The sequence below is a fragment of the Centroberyx gerrardi genome, chromosome 4 (genome assembly GCF_048128805.1).
Source record: "Centroberyx gerrardi isolate f3 chromosome 4, fCenGer3.hap1.cur.20231027, whole genome shotgun sequence".
Lineage (NCBI taxonomy): Eukaryota > Metazoa > Chordata > Actinopteri > Beryciformes > Berycidae > Centroberyx > Centroberyx gerrardi.
Window position 1 is genome coordinate 26,686,164 of NC_136000.1, and position 16,748 is coordinate 26,702,911.

The 16,748-nt window shown below is 43.0% G+C and overlaps 1 protein-coding gene across 1 annotated transcript; it reads right to left on the reverse strand.

Annotated features, from left to right (window-relative positions):
- Nucleotides 1-3,928: 3,928 nt before the first annotated feature.
- On the reverse strand, nt 3,929-15,691 carry slc38a8a (solute carrier family 38 member 8a). Its single transcript, XM_071897865.2, has 10 exons — nt 15,491-15,691; nt 11,426-11,624; nt 11,035-11,191; nt 10,071-10,175; nt 7,536-7,593; nt 6,431-6,545; nt 5,958-6,105; nt 5,179-5,381; nt 5,013-5,064; nt 3,929-4,031 (listed from the first exon to the last, which is right to left on the reverse strand). The coding sequence occupies exons 1-10, from the start codon at nt 15,689-15,691 to the stop codon at nt 3,929-3,931; spliced, it is 1,341 nt and encodes a 446-aa protein (XP_071753966.1).
- Nucleotides 15,692-16,748: the final 1,057 nt, after the last annotated feature.

The window sequence follows — 16,748 nt, forward strand, 5'->3', positions numbered from 1 at the left end:
ACCAGTCTTGTGTTGCATTACCATAGTGATACCAAGACAGTTTCACCGATTGCATGAGACTCCTGTCATGATGCTGTAGAAGAGATTTGTTCCGTTGTCGAAATATTGCTGGAGAAAATAGCTTCCAAGCAGGACTTCACATCACTTAGCGTAATTTAGCTGATACATCAACCATTTCACATCTCTAATATACAGATAAACAGCTGTATTGACCATGTATATAATTAGCCTTGACCACAACTGAGAGGAGAGGTAGAAGGGTCACACAGTATGTAAAACTCAGCGCGAGTAGCTAATAGAGAATCCTCCTTGACTTGCATCCAAATCGGTGCAAATCTGGGCCAAACTGGATCAAACACTGTATGGCAGGTGTGCCTCCTCGCATAACCTTCTGGTTGGATGTTCTGCCAAAAAACTAAAATCTGGCTTGCAGCATATCCTTGAAGAACTTGGGAATGGCAGCGCTCTAAAAAACAAGGCAAGACTATCCTTGCTGGATATTTGCATGCTCGCCTGGGTTTCCTCACACAGTCCGAACACATGCCGGTCTGGTGGAGTGGAGACTCTTCCCGCTTTCTGCCCAACGCGTGATGGGATAGGCTCCAGCTCCCTGTGACCCTGAAAAGGTGTTGAATGAAGGTCAGGACTAATTTTGGCCATTCCCATGTTCTTCGTGGATTTGTTGGAACCTGATCTGACCCACCTCTGACTCGGTCCCGATGGTCTCTCTAGCTCTTTGGCCCGAATCTCACCGTGTTCTAAACCTGAAAATCTCACACATGCACCCTGAGGTCAAATCCAAGTGCAAATAAGAGCCACCTCCGATTCAGCTGTAAGAACCCTGATTCAATCCCCCAAACACCCGACTTCACCGTCACAAGCCCATCAACGTAAAACACAATCAGATTCTCACTCGGAAAGCACAATGTAAAAACAAATGAATATTGTGACTTAAAGATACAGTATATAGCTTATTGAGTATGACGAGAGTATTTAGACATAACTGAAATATATAGTGATATGTTTATCTTGTTCAAGATTTGATTGTTTATGAATCACTCCATCTTTATAGCTCTCTATTTACCTTTCAAAGGTGCCATCTGCCGTCCACCTCACTGCTGTTTTCTCTTTCACCTGTGAATGGCAGCTAGTCTGCCAGTATACTGTATATGGACCCTAGAGAGGGTAGTAGGTAGTTGGTTGCCTTGGTAGCAACTAATGAGGATCCAGCTAAACTGATACAAATATCGATCTAGCACCATTCCCTCGCTTTAGACCGCTGGGATGCATTGAGCGGGGCATGACTGTGTGGAGTGTGGAAGAGTAGAAACATATTATTATTAATTATAACAGACAGAAACATATTACAGGACAGGCATGTTATGGCGTTGATGCTTTATCTGTGAAATGTCTCAAATATAAAAAAAAAAGAAAACGACTTGCACTCCTGTGCCACTTCAAGCTGTGTCAAATCTTGTTTGCGTTCAAGAAGGAGCTGTTATATTCTGAGTAGAAACACAAAGCCATAATGTATGGATTGAAGTTTACATGACAGTGACATACCACATCAATAGCCATAGTTTTACAGTACCAGTGCCCAGCTGAATGCAGCCCATCCGCTCTAAAAGAGGGTAACTCTCCTGTATGTTGTGGATATGAGGTAGATAGCAAGTGAACTGTCAAAGATGCCAATACTGTTTCCTGTTGATACATTCCTGAACGTTCCTCAGACTGTGCAACCTGTTTTTTTCTATCCTCCTACTCCTCAGTGCAACCTGTGCTTTGTCATACAATGAAAGAGTTATGCCATTGAAACATAGCCAATAGTATAATAGTCCGTGTTTGATCGAATGTTGCCTGGCAACACGAATGATTCTGAAACAGATGAAGTATGTAGACAGCCGGGGCGGTATCTGATGTGCAGCCTCTGGACAGGAAGTGTGTAAGCAGATTTACACTCTTAAGGAAGTGGTGTTGCTACCAAGCCAGTCAGGAACTTGCCAAATCGACCAACGTCAAGGCCGTAACTCTTCCCTTCTATGGCTGTGTTCTTTTCTATCCTTCACCTGAGTGCATGTCAACTGAATGTCCAGTAACTTCTTTGCCGTAGTATTAGGCCATGCTACTCTTCAATGGGTTTTGTGCATTTCTTACCTTATTTTGTTGTTTCTTTTCTAGTATTCCTATGAAGGGAGACAAAAAGAGACAAAATCTATTATATAAAATATATATATATGACTAGAAAAATGGCATACAAGAATGAACATTCACTTTTATGGCAATGTTTAATGAAATATTATAATTCTTATGTATGTTTCAGTAAAACAGCTTTCTCTTCTTGAGTGTAGAGACTTATTGCAGGGATGCAAGTAATATATTTGGTCTTTAAAGAATACCTTGTTGAAATTCTAGATGATGTAGAGTGATGCAATTCAATAAAACTACAAAACTGAAACTCATGACTTGGTGGTTTTGATATTAAAACCTAAGGACAATTCATAATGAGTATGGTGAAGGGTTCTGGTGGATCTGTTACGGTGCTGAGAGCCTTTTCCTGACCTCTTAAGAGGGCAAAGTAAATGCAAAGCTATTCTCACTGATCACATTCATCCTATGGTGAAGAGTTTCTATCCTGATGGGAGTCCAGGATGATAATCCTAGAGGACACAAGCGGGCACTAAATGGTTTGATGAGCATGAAAACAAGGTAAACCATATACTGCAGTTGTCCCATTCCAGTCACCAGATCTCAAGCCAATAGAGCACTAATGGGAGATTCAGGAGCAGTGCTATAGACATTTTCCATTATCACCATCAATAAAACAACAAATGATGGACTGTCTTGTGGAAGAAAAGTGTTGCATTCCTCCAGTAGAGTCCCAGGCACTTTTACAAGGCAAAACATGCATTGTACATTACATTCACTCAAAACAGGGAACACCAACACACAAGAAACGAGGATTTCATATAAAAATTATTTTATTCACCATACAAGATTCACTGCACACACATGACTAAATGCTAACTTGTGACATGGATAACTACAAATGAAATTGCAAGTCACACTACTACAAATCTCAAGTGGGAATGCAGCAACACAAGTACAGTACATTATTTCTTTGTTTTGTTTTTTTTAAACGTACAAAACAGATATAACATGACAGTATTTACACATATCAACATACATGTACAGAATGGCTCTACAGTCAGTGGATGCCAACAGGTTCTGTCAATGGAAACGTTCCCATCCAGGCTCCTTCATCACATATTCTAGTGGCAGTGTGCAGACTGTGCAAATGAAGTGAAACCACTTCCTAACCTGACAGTGTCAAGGGAAAGAGTTCCGGAACTGTTGGTGACAAACGATGTCCAAGACCCCACCCACGATCAATACATAGCCTTTCCACTTCAGCCACATATGTAAATCTTTTCTGAATACCCAGGTAGGTGTAATTATGATGCAAAAACAGACAATTTACTGTACCACCATCCTGCTCCAAATCCCTGATCCATTTAGATATACATAAGGGTTTAGTGCAGAGAGGCTATGGATTTGTTTCTCTACAAGGCCCAATACGTGTGACATAAAAGAAGCTCAACCATGATACAACCTCTTGTTTTTATAATTTCCAGCCAACCACAAAACTGCAGAAAATACCAGAGGCTTTCAACCCGGCAGGGGGGCGGGACAAGGGTCATGGTCAGGGTGCAAAGTGAAAGTGACACACAGATGGATACTGAAGGAGCAAGGAAAGTTTAGTCCATTGTGACAGACCGCCCATAGCTGCAAGTTTTGGGGATTGTTCTGGGGTCATCTCCGTGTTAAAAAGAGCACCAGATACCAGTGGAGGGGGACAGGAGGAGTGGTAGTTCGTCACCACCATCTCCATGACAACAGAATATTATGAAGGTGAGGAGGAGGAGGAGGGTCAGATCTTGCCGAGCAGCTGCATGATAGCGATGGTGGTGCTCTGGCCGAAGATGAATGCTCCGCAGATCAGCGTCACCATGCCCCAGACTGTGAGCACAAGTCTGGAGAGGAGAAGACAATCAGTCGAGAGAACAGTAACAAGTGAATGATGCAGGCACCCTTTGGGCCAATCAGTAACAAGATGCATCATCCCTCCAAGTTTCAGACAGGTGGTGTAGCAGTTATGGCCTTTCAAAGTTTGCAATTTTGACCTTGAATTATGCCGCCCACACTGGGCCAATCAGTGTAATTTTCTCAAAATGCCAGAATGCAGTGCCAAAATGCATCATCCTTCCAGACTTCATCAAAATTGGATTGGACCAGTGTTGAATTAAAATCATTGACCTTTAACTACAGCGCCTCCATCAGGCCAATCAGTGAAATGTTTCTAAACCCCAGAAACCAAACTGCATCATCCCTCCAAGTTAATTGCACCGGTGGTATCTGAAATATAACATTTGAGTTTAAAATTTTGACCTTTAATTATAGGCTCCTCATTAAGCCAATCAGTGTAATTTTTTTAAACGGCAGAAAAACAGTAACAAGACGCATCCTCCCTCCAATTTTCTCAAAAACGGACCAGTAATGCAGCAGTTATGGCCTTTCAAAGTTAAAATTTTTGACCTTTAATTATCTCCCCCCCATTAGGCCAATCAGTGTAATTTTTTAAACATCTCCTCAAAATCAGAGCAGAGATATTACCTGAGATTTCATCATGTGGGGGCCGACACACACACAATATAAACCTCAGGTGGCTGGCAGAAACATAACTTTCCAGACAATGAGTAAGTTTTTTTAAGCTTTCAGTTGCTGTTAGGAAGAAAACTGCTCATGTTCAAGGTTGCTCCAAGGGTGGACATGCTGACAAAGGCCAATTTATGGACTGAAACACTTTTTTTTTTCCCCCACTCAAGTGTTTCCACTTATTTTTCCAAGTACATTCATTCTCTGGCTCCCGAGTATTTCTTTGGATTTGTGCCCAGCCTACTTTTAAAATAAATAAATAAAGTGTTTTTCTTTAGGAAGGAAGACTGCAGTCTCACCTGGTCTTACAGGATACTGGCTCCGACTGCATGGCAAAGACCAGACACAGTCCTGTTCACAAGACAAGCACAGGGTTCAAGGGGATAGAAGTGCAAAGAACTTGAGAAGATGTGGATTCTGTGCATCTATATGAAGAGTGTTAGTGCGTGTGTTTGTTCCCTTCACCTGGGAAGATGAAGATGAAGAAGGCACTGATCCCTCCGATGACACTGATGACCTTGCTGATGTCTGGCACAAACATGGCGATGAGCAGCGTCATGGTGATCCACAGGACCGTCAGCACGTAGCGGCTGCGGCTCTCGAACCCCTCCGTCACCGGGGCGTCCCGCCGCCGCCGCCAGCTCAGCAGGGGGTCCTGGATCACCGACCTGGTGTGGAGGGAAGGGTGCGTTTGAGCCACCCAGTCAGAGAGAATTAGGTTTGGAAAGGCAACTTCACACTTTATGAATAATGCTGTTCACGTCATGTTGGATTTATCGTAAATAGAAGCTGCAGATCAGGAAAAACTGTTCGTATCAGCCTCTGAATGGTAATCACAGTGCAAATACAATATCTGAAAACATATTTTGTACACTCCCATATCTCCCAATTGATTTCACACATTGTGGAACTGTATCAACACAGACGGCAACGTGGCAGAGAATCAATTTTGGCAGTCCCAGGTAATAAAAATCAAAATTATCAGTTCTAGTCACACTAATACAATCAACTCTACTTACAAAATGCCGGCAATATCTGCTGCAGTAGGTTTATTGGCAAATTTAAATTCCTAAATAATGATTTTGGATGCGGTCGCTCCAACAAGGTGAATGCTTCCAAGTTGTAAACAACAAAGTGTCATCCAATTATTCCGATGTGAAGTGAACGCGGCATAAATAAAAAAGTCCAATATACAGTAAATTCACATACTAGACTAAAGCCCCCGGATGTTAAAAGCAGCTGACCTGCCCAGCAGTAGGATAATGGGATAGATGGTGATGATGGAGACTCCGAACAGGAGCCTAGCGATGAGCATCAGAATGTCGTCACCGGTGTACGACATCAAGATGTCGGCCTTCACGTCCTTGCCAAACGTCAGGTACCCATAAACCCCTGCAACAGAGACAGGAAGAGGGCTTACACGTCACCGACAGGTGCAGCACGTCTGATGTCAAATGACAAACCTCACACGCTCAGTCAAAAACAATGGGCAAGTGAACAGACCCGACACGGAAACAGTTTCCAGTTTATCCAATGAAAAAAGAGCGTCGAAGTAAGTGGACACTCTTTTTTCCCTTTCCCCTTTTGACGTTTCTGCTGGAACTGATACTGTGTGTGTGTGGAGAGAGATCTGGGCATGTGATACTAGACAGACAAATGAAACAAGGGAACACAGATAGTGATGTGGAAGAGAGGGGAAGCATGAGACTATGCTGACCGGTGAGGGAGTAGATGACCAGGCAGAAGATCATGGACACCACAGAGATGAACACCCAGTGGGAGAGCCGCTGGTTCTCCATGCTGCTGTAGATGGCGATGGACGCCTCGTGGCACTGAAACACACACACACACACACACACACACACACACACAAAAAGACCAGTGAAAACACCAAGCAAACACTACAGCTGTGAAATCCGGGAGTCTCTCTCTAACCGGGACATCGGCGAGGATCCGAGGGTCTTTCTGTCTTATTATCTCTGATGTTTTTGAGGGTGTGATGAACCGAGATGAGACCAGGACTGAATCGAAGGCTAGAATAGAGCGCGGTAAACCATCACGGGGGTCACAACGCAGAGCCTTTTGTCCTGACCAGATTCCCAGCTGCCACCGCTCCGCTTTCTTCAATCTCGTTTCCCCTCCCTCCGCCTCTCCTCTCCAGATCTCATCAGTTCCCTTTTCAACCCCCTCACACCGCAATCACTCCGTCCCTCGGGGGCTGAGCGAGGTGTGTGTGTGTGTGTGTGTGTGTGTGAGGGTGAAGGTGGACATGCATCAATCCTTTCCTCACTTTCCCCTCCTTTTATTAGATCTGGGCAGAATCCTTCAGGGGGTTGCCGTGGCAACTTGGTAAGTTACACATCAGTCCGTCCCGCCTCAGATTGACGGTGTGATCTTTTCCTCCGCTATTAAATATGACAACGCTCGGGCTTGCCGAGCGCCCGTGGAGCATGGCGGCCCCCAGCCAGCTGACCTTTACACTCCACCTGCGCTCAACTTAACACACTGTCCTGAGAAAGTCTGGGTCCTAGTGACAGAACTCGTCATAGTTTAGTAACAGAGAGAAGCTGAAATACTGGACCAAGAGCGGATTCATGATAAACCTGCATGTCGAATGGGATGTGCAGGCTTCATGCTGTCTCCCATGTGTTCACTTGTTGGATAATCACTTTTTAATGTGCATACACTTACAGTCTCACAGCCCCGAAACACTCATGTATAACATATATATCCACACACACACACACACAGCTGCATACTCGATGGCCTCCAGCCTTTCCACAGCACCGTACCGCAAACACATTTTAAAATGCCGCACTCACTTGGAAACCAAAGCAGATGGTCGGGACGACGCTGAACATGGAGGCCCAGGAGCTGATCCTACACACACACACACAGAGAGAGAGAGAGAGAGAGGAGGAGACAGACGAGTCATTTGGCGGAGTTCACAAATGGCAAAAAAAACAAACTATTAGGGCACAATTTCTAATGCCGTGACATTTGAAAGACGCTTCACTATAGAGTTCATCCGTCAATCAGAGGCGCGCGGCTGACAAGAGCGAGGGAGGGGAGCCGGTACGCCAGACGGCGTCTGAACGGTGACACGGTGCTTTAAGGAGAGGGGCAGAGCAGAGGAATGGAGCGGGTTTGATCTAGTTTGTGTGTCCCGGTGGCCTGGATTCAACGCAGATTTATGGACAAGGCTCGGGACAGCCATACTTCCCAGAAACGACCTCGTAACGCCGACTCGCTCCGGTGATAAAGTGCATTTATTGAATGGGAAAGATGGCCTACAAGATGAAACTTTGATGTTTTGAAAAAGGAGCGTACTGACATTTTACAGTGCCCATTATCCCCCACTGTCAAACACACACACACACACACACACACACACACACACACACGCACATGTATCCCCGCACAAAGCCCTACTGTTTGGCATTTCATTTTAATTCATTCTTTCACTCTTTTCTTCACTTACACCCCAAACTAGTGAGGTAGATTTTTGTACATACAGTCTTGCCAATATCTATGCATGACCTGTACATCCATGATTTCTGTGATTCTAATCATGCTAAGTGATGACCTCATGAAGAGGATTTTGTAATATTTGTGTACATTTCTTTCAATGATTTGCAGTATGGGATTCTGAATTTAGTTACATATGATAGAACTATGATGATTTCTGTCTACGTTATTATTACTGCATTTAACCGTGAATTGTAATTGATAATAATGTGATGAATCTTTTGATTATGGGTATACATTGGTAATGTGGGACTTGCTACAATGAAAGGTTTTTTCTACTTGGTGACACACTGTGATACAAGGTGGAATAAATAAAGCACAAAAAGGGATGAACAGTCTGGTTTTCCATACAGTTAGGCTGAAAATCACCATCTACTGCAATGAATGTGAGAAACAAGTTGGAAAATACATTCTGGTATATTCCTGTAAAGTGACCCATATGCAGTGCTTAATTTGTGCCGGATCCTGCTGGAACAGGATCCGGCACCTCGCGGTTTTGGACTACCTGCATTCCGGTACTTATTTGCGTGGACCCGGTACCTCTGGTGGCATGAAAGTTTTTTTTTGTCTGCCATGTAATAGTCCCAATAGTTGACTCTTCTTTCCTTTCCCCTCCCTTCCAAAAACCGAACTGGCTCATTTCCATATGAAGACAGGTGATTACCGTATTAGAAAGTACCAACAAGCGCATAGTAATCACGTCACACATGAGTGAGCTGCTCTGCAGAGTGTGTTATGGTAAACTTTACCCATCGTCATGGCTAAAAGACAGTTGAATTTGCTGTCCATATGTCCGCTGTGTGGACTATTTTTGGAAAATTAGACAAGGTAAGCATGTTTTTTTTTTTTTTGTAAAACGTGTTACAGTTCTCTGCTGGGACAATAACATCTAAATTCATATTTGCATAGATTAAAACTGAAATTATTTGGAGTGCGGACCTGTAAGTCCCGCAGTTAAATATGTGGGCAATTGCGCATGTTATGTTGAGTGTCCAGAAATAATTGGTAATATAATTGGTTGAGTGAAGGGCTGTAAGCCCCACATCAATGTGGGCATTTCCAAACCAGCGCGGTCCAGCTGAGTGTCGCATTTAGGCCGACTTCTAGCTGCATGGCACGACCATGACACGTTTTATTGCTGTCATTTCATTATTCGCTGACATTGTTTCCTACGTTTAAAATAGATATCCTATGAAAGTATTTGTGTTGAATATTGATGCGTAACTACTCAAGCCAGAATTTGTCTGGTAAATGGTTGAAGCCATTGCAGTTTCCTTGATGTGTTTATGTATGATTAGGATGTCTCACAGCCAAGTATGTGGGTATTTTATGTTGTGCACAGCACAGTTATATCTTTAGTCCACTACTTGAAGGGCAGGTTTGTAAAAATGAGCATTATGTAGCCTATGCAATAATCAAATATTGTTATAGGTCAGCAGTAGTCGGAGCTCTAAGGTCATATAGTCGGTGATTTAGTAATGTTCAGGCTGTTAGGTCTACAGTAAGCTGTATGGCTGTACTGAGCACCACCGTGCCTCCAATGCGCTTGTTGTCTTGATATGTTCCGGAACCTTTTCCCTCGCGGGAACACCGACCCCTCGGTGTTCCGGGACCTCATCATTTACAAGCACTGCCCATATGTAAAATTCTTTGATATTCCCCAACTTTCCCAGATAATTGATCAAATTTCCTGACTTTCCCTGTCTGGAATACACCGCACAAAATCCCATGATATTCCACTGTAGTTAGCCAATTTGTCTTCAGCCAGCTACTTCTACTCTCAAGACTGATTCTGAATTCACTAGCCATGGTGGCACACACACACTTACCCGCTGCTGTAGAGGGGCGCGATGTGAACCTGTACTGTAGGCACAGTGTGGTACTTGATGATGAGGGCTATGGTCAGGTAGGTCGCTGCCAGAGTGCCAAGAACACTGAGAGAGGACATTGATGAAAACACAAAGTTTAACAAAACACTGTGATGTTTTAGTTAATTTACAACAGATGTGAGTGAACTACTGGAAACCACAGGGGTCAGTACCTTCAATAAAGTCTATTTTTCCCCATGTCAAGTACTCAGTTTTTCCAGATACAGGCATGTTTGACTTGTGTAAATGTACGTGTTGTGCTTGGTGTATCACATGCATGTGTATGAATCAAGGTTATTATCGTAAACTAAAACTAAGACAAAAACTAAACTGAAATTTTTCGTCTCTTTGTTTTATGTGCAGGGTAAAACAAAATAGTGAATTTTGGGCAGAGAATTATTAGGCTATTTTTACTGAATGCAATTGAAAATTTTATGTAAATAAATTCCGAAAAGAATTTATGATTTATTATTTGTATTACACAATACCTGCTGCAAACATAAACAAAATACCTGTTCTGAACTTCTCTCATTCTACCGTTAAAAAATACCACTCCTATCAAAAATACTACAACTAGAACTGAACTAACTGAACTAGAACTACATCAAATTAAGCAAAAACTAAATATTTGTTAAAAAAAAGAAAAGAAAAAAAGCCAAACCCACACTGAAATCTAACTAAAACTAAACTAAAATGAAAATTGAAAACTGTAGAAAAATATAAACTGATGAAAAATCCCAAACTATAACAACACTGGTATGGTATGGCGAGTGTGTTATACGAGTGTGTTATATGAGTGTGTTATACATCTGTGTGCAATCGCATGTGTGTGGCTCATCAAAACACACACATCAGCATGTGATGTGCAGATGTGACACGGGTCACCTATGTGTGTGTGTGTGTGTGTGTGTGTGTGTCAGCTGACCTGATGTATTTCTGGATGCTGATCTCTTTGGGGATGGACAGCGGCAGGATGAGGAAGACGCACAGCAGCAGCAGGGCGAAGCGCTGGTCTGTGTACCAGTGGTACGGCATGTCCGACTCCGACAGGCCGCTCACCAGCTCATACAGGGAGCCGCACACTGACACACACACACACACACACACACACACGAGGACACACAGCAGCCATACAAAGACACAGCAGCCATACAAAAGACACACAACAGACACACAAGGACACACACGGCAGCAAAAGTCTGGTTAAGAATATAGGTGGGTAGGGGTCAAAGACATAATTAGACCTACACACACACACACACACACACACACACACACACCACCCTGACCCACAACGGACCGACCCTCCAACTCACATTTCTCCAGCTGGTCGTCCACAATGACCAGAAAGGCCACGGAGATCATGAAGAGGTTGAAGACGAAGCAGATCTCACACAGCTGGCCGATGGCCGGCCCGCACACATGCTTCACCACCGCCTGGTACGTACACTGGCCGCTGATGGACGACGAGTAGCCCAGGATGATCAGACCACTGATCAGGAACACTAGGGAGACCTGGATGGAGGTCAGAGATGCAGAGAAAACACATGAGGTTAGTTTGGGAGGGTCGAGGCGGTTCACACACACAAGCTCTGGCCTCATGTCTTAACATTAGAATTTTTGCTTCAAAGTGATGAAACTGGGGGGTCGGACACCTTGAGGGACGATGTGTCCTCACTGTTCTGGCATTTTTTTTTAAATACACTGATTGGCCTGATGGGGACGCTATAATTAAAGATCAAAATTTAACTCAAAGCTGATATCTCACACCTGATTAATATGCAAATGAAAACATCAACACACATATTTCTTGTATTAGTAAATGATATCATCCAATGAGCATGGGAAATATATTTGCTGTTTAAATATTATACATATGTGAAATGAGTCAAAATAAATGTTTAGTCTCATCTTTTCGTTTGTGTACGCTTTTATTGCTTCACGGCACCCTATATTGGTGAATTATATAAATAACGCTAATACAATTACTGTTGCTTTGCTGAATTTGTGGCCTTCTGCTGCTCTGCAAATCAGTGTGACGAACCTGTTTGCCACACTGTGACTTTACAACTGAGAGGTAAAGGACTCATTTCCTGACAGATATCCCTACTGACATACCAAGTCAAAAAGTGAAAATACATTTCATATTTCGTGTACAATTGAGTTTTTCACCGATTAGGGCTAACGGGAAGAGGAGAGGGGAGAAAGTGATCAGAACAAGGGAGAGGGGGATTGGTTCAGGGCCCAGAGCTGGGAGGCATACAGATGGTGAATTGTCAATGCAAATTTGAATAGAAGTCCTGACCAAATCAATATCACTCAACATTATTTTGGCTTGAAATTTTAACAGCTGCCATAAATGCTAAACATCATAGGATTAAGCATTTCTAACATGCATAAGAATCAGATATCATAATGCTGATTGACCTGATCATTTCAAAACGTTCAAGACTATGTTAGCCATAGAAAGTGTACCAAAGAATTAATGTTGCCTTTGCTGAATAACACTCCTGTTGACACACACAGTTCAAGTAAGAAAACTCCACTGTGTTCTGGCTTTCCTCTGGGTTTATATGCTGATGAGCAGCGGTGAGAGCTGCTGAACTGAAATGAGAGGAGAGGAAGACAAATCGCTGACTTTCCCATAGGCCATTAACCAGGGAAATGCCATCTAGACAGCTAGAGGGAAACTGCAAAAGGGAGAAAAGAATAAACACTGGGGAGAGGTGTGTGTGTGTGGGGGGGGGGGGGAGGGGGGGGGGGGGGAGGGGGGGGGCGACAAGGCATCCTCCATCTTATTGATTCCCAAAGAATCTGGAATTAGTCATCATCTGTGACATTGATCAACATGCAAGTACAAGCAATTTTGGAAACGCAAATGAGCTCTATAGAAGATCCAAGGTTTAGAAGTTGAGAACTACAACAAGTCTGTGATCCAATTAAGCTCCAAAGTTACTGTCCAGCCAAGTATTTAGGATCATTGCAGTCTAACTAATTGGGAGATGGAGAGAAAAAAAAAAAAAAAAGAAGAAACGGTCAAATCAAGTTTTTGACCTTCGCCCCAATTACAGTGTCCAACACAATCTGAGGAGATGACAGGAGAAAAATCAGAGCCGTTCTAAAGGTTCGCTGGCACAAGCAGAGATGCACCAGCACCGCTTTTCACTGCACGACATCCATTAAGTTAAAACGTACTGATCTGTAAGTACTGATCAATAGTAGCTGTTATTTTCAGTCATCTAAGACTTTGGATCGGTTTTTGGAGGGGCGGGGGTTTATCACGGGACAAAAATCTTAATATTAATCTGCTTTTCTCCAATATTAAGAACTTTTTTTGTGTGATAAGTCACTGATTTTCTGTTGGTATCAGACTTTGGAATTGAGGAACATGCCCTATAGGCCTACTAACCTCATTTCAGCCTGGTATCGGCCAGATATGACAGTATATACCACATTAAGTATAAGCAGAAAGGAAATAGAAAGCTTGAATAAGGGATAAGCATGGACAAATTCCCCACTATAAGACAGACTAATATCCAAACTGCTTCAAGTGCATTTGCTTCTCCTACAAGGCCATTGAAAACATCAGAAGACACAGAAAATACATCTAGCAAACCCCATCATCCTCAAGTTTGTTTCTTCAAGCATTTAACGTCAAGCTGTAATATGCACAGCGTGACATTAGTTCACCGAACCGGCCAACACTTTCACACAGAAGGGAGTAGACTAGAGAAAAAAAGAAAAAAGCCCATGGAGCCCCTGTGTCTGACAGCTGCAGCGCCGGTGAGCCCTCCTCCTCTGCTGCTGGGCCGTTTATTCAAGAAGACAGAGTGGAAGCTGGAGAGGAGGACAGCAACGACAAGAGGAGAATAAAGGGATGATTTATACGAGCTAACAAGGTAGAAAGCAGGACTGCGCAGCTTGAGTATTTGGTGTTGCCCTCAACACCAAAGAAAACAGGAAGTCCAGGAGCGGCAAATATAACCCAGTGCATATAAATGGTGACGTGGTGGAGAGAGTTTCCAGCTTTAAATTTCTTGGAGTGAACATCACGGAGGATCTTTCCCGGTCAACCAACACCTCCTCATTAGTGGGTAAAGCGCAACAGAGCCTATACTACTTGAGGAGGTTGAAGAGAGCCAGCTTTCCCCAAAAGCTGCTGGTGAACTTTTACCGATGCACTACAGAAAGCATACTGACATACTGCATCACGGTGTGGTACGCCAGCTGCTCCAAGGCCGAGCAGACAGCCCTACAGCGGGTTATTAAAACTGCCCAGAACATCACTGGGACACAACTACCAACCATGGCACTCATACACAACACACGCTGCCTTAGGACAGCTAACACCATCATCAAAGACCCAACTCATCCCGGCAATCACCTGTTCACTCTCCTCCCGTCTAGCAAGCGTCTGCCTCCTGACTACAAGGAAATCTTGATCTTGATAGCCACAATTTTGAGTTTAGTGGTCCCTTACCCTGTTCTCAGGCCAGATAACTAAATCAGTGGCTCCCAAACTGGAGTCCGGAGACCTCTAGGGGTCAGCAAAATCAGGATTACGTTCATTTTTTATATAATATTACTGCATTCACTAGGAGAGAGACTGGATAATGACTGACTGTAGTGACTATTATCTCCCCACCCATAGATTAATCTAATGGGGCTCTGTCGTTTAAAGTGAGTCTATAATTTAGAGGAGTAATATGGGGAGTTTGGGAAGCCCTTTATGTCAAAAAAACATGACTCAAACAGGAATATTTAATTCAAATCAGTTTTCAAGCTCAAAGCGATAAACAAGGTTATGAGGTTTCAGTTTAGGCAGATGGGACTAGAGGAAGAAACTTATTTAGTGTTAGAAATTAGAAAAAATGTTTAAGACCTGTAGAGTGCGAGTGATGGATTGTGAAAACTCAGAAGTAAAAAAAAAAAAAAAAAAAGAGGAGAAGCCTCTGGATTTAAAAGGTGGTGAACTGTCCAGAAAGTCAGATAAGGGAAAAAATCTAAAGTTGTGCTGGGGTCAAGTCTCCCACTGCCAGTCCTATCAGGTGGAACAGATCACAATCTCCTTAATTGAACCTCATTGAGGCACCCAATTGGATTCAGGCCTCTGCAGATAAGATGCATCTCCCCTCCAACAAACATTCCATCAAATGCCTCAAAAAATAAATATAAAAATACTTCTAAAATAGATCTATTACTTAGAAAAATGTAAAAAAATAAATAAAAAAAAAATAGATAAAAAGTACTTTGACATCACCCAGCTTTGAGATCTTTGGGGAAAACCAGCAAAGCAGAGAAAATCCATCTGCTAGAAATACGAAATATCTATAATCTGATCTTAATCTTTAAAAAATGAAAAAAACAGATATGTCCCCCACCAGCTCCACGGTGACTGCGCTGCGGATGCCCCCGGCTCTCTCGAAGGCCCAGGGGAAGTTGAGGAGTCCGGCGCCCAGTGCGGACTTCAGCATGATGAAGATGGCCCCCAGGGAGCCGAGCCGCGGCCCGGCCACGTCCAGCGGGGGCTTGGCCGAGGCCGAGGCCAGCAGGCTGATGCTTTCTCTGGCCAGCTCCTCCATGCTTCAGCGGGCGGGACGCACACGCGCACACATACACACACGGCCTGTCCGCTCCACACTCCCCCGGGCGGACTTGTGTGCGGCTGGGCCTGGCAGCTGCAAGGTGAGCCGGGATGGAGGAGGGAGGGAAGGGGAGGGGAGGGGACGGGAGGGGTCGGCCCTGATGGAGGACTGGTGGTGCCTTCAGGTGCCGCTCGGAAACTACACTGAATCCATCGGAGGTGTGATTTTAAGATGGGGATTTTGGGGGCATAAGGAGGGAAGATGAAAACCTTTCTTTTGAATATTTTTCTTATTTTAACTTTAACGTTTTTGTTTTTGTTATTTGTAGACCAAAGAGAAAAACATAAAAGCACTCTCTGGAAAGGGTGGCTTTTTATACAAATAAAGGCTTTAACTTTTTTCAGAGTTCCTTTGTTTTTTTTATATTTCTTTGGTCTCTTTTATAATTGATATGAAATGATTGAAATACCTCTTTTTGTTAAAGTTATATTTCTGTTTTTCTTTATTTTACGCCTTTCTTTGTCCTAGTTGTTTCCGTGTATATGTTTATGATGCATGCTGTTTTTTCACTGATGTAACACCATGTCTTATTGTATTGAATGTTATCAATAAAAAAAAAGCTACTACTGATTTCACACATCATAAATATATGCATGCCTTGTGAAGCATTCAAGTGCCTTTGGTCATAAATGTCGTTTTTTTGGTGGTGGTTGTATTATTGTAGAAGTAGAGATTTTTAAATTTTTATTTTTTATAATCAAACCAAAAATGCATGACAACTAAATTTTAAACAAAAAGTGAACACAGGAACAAACAACTATCACTAATTATTTAAATAGAATGCCAAACAATAACATATTATCTACATACATACATATTTACATACATCTTTAAAAAAAAATCGACTTTTACCATCAGCTGTTGACACAACTTCCTCACCTCGTAATTGCAATATTTCCGACAGTACCTGAAGGCAGCACTGCTGGAGGCGTCATCATCAAATCATTTGGCATAACTTCCTGTTTGACCGCCCACCTACTATGAAGTGTGGCTT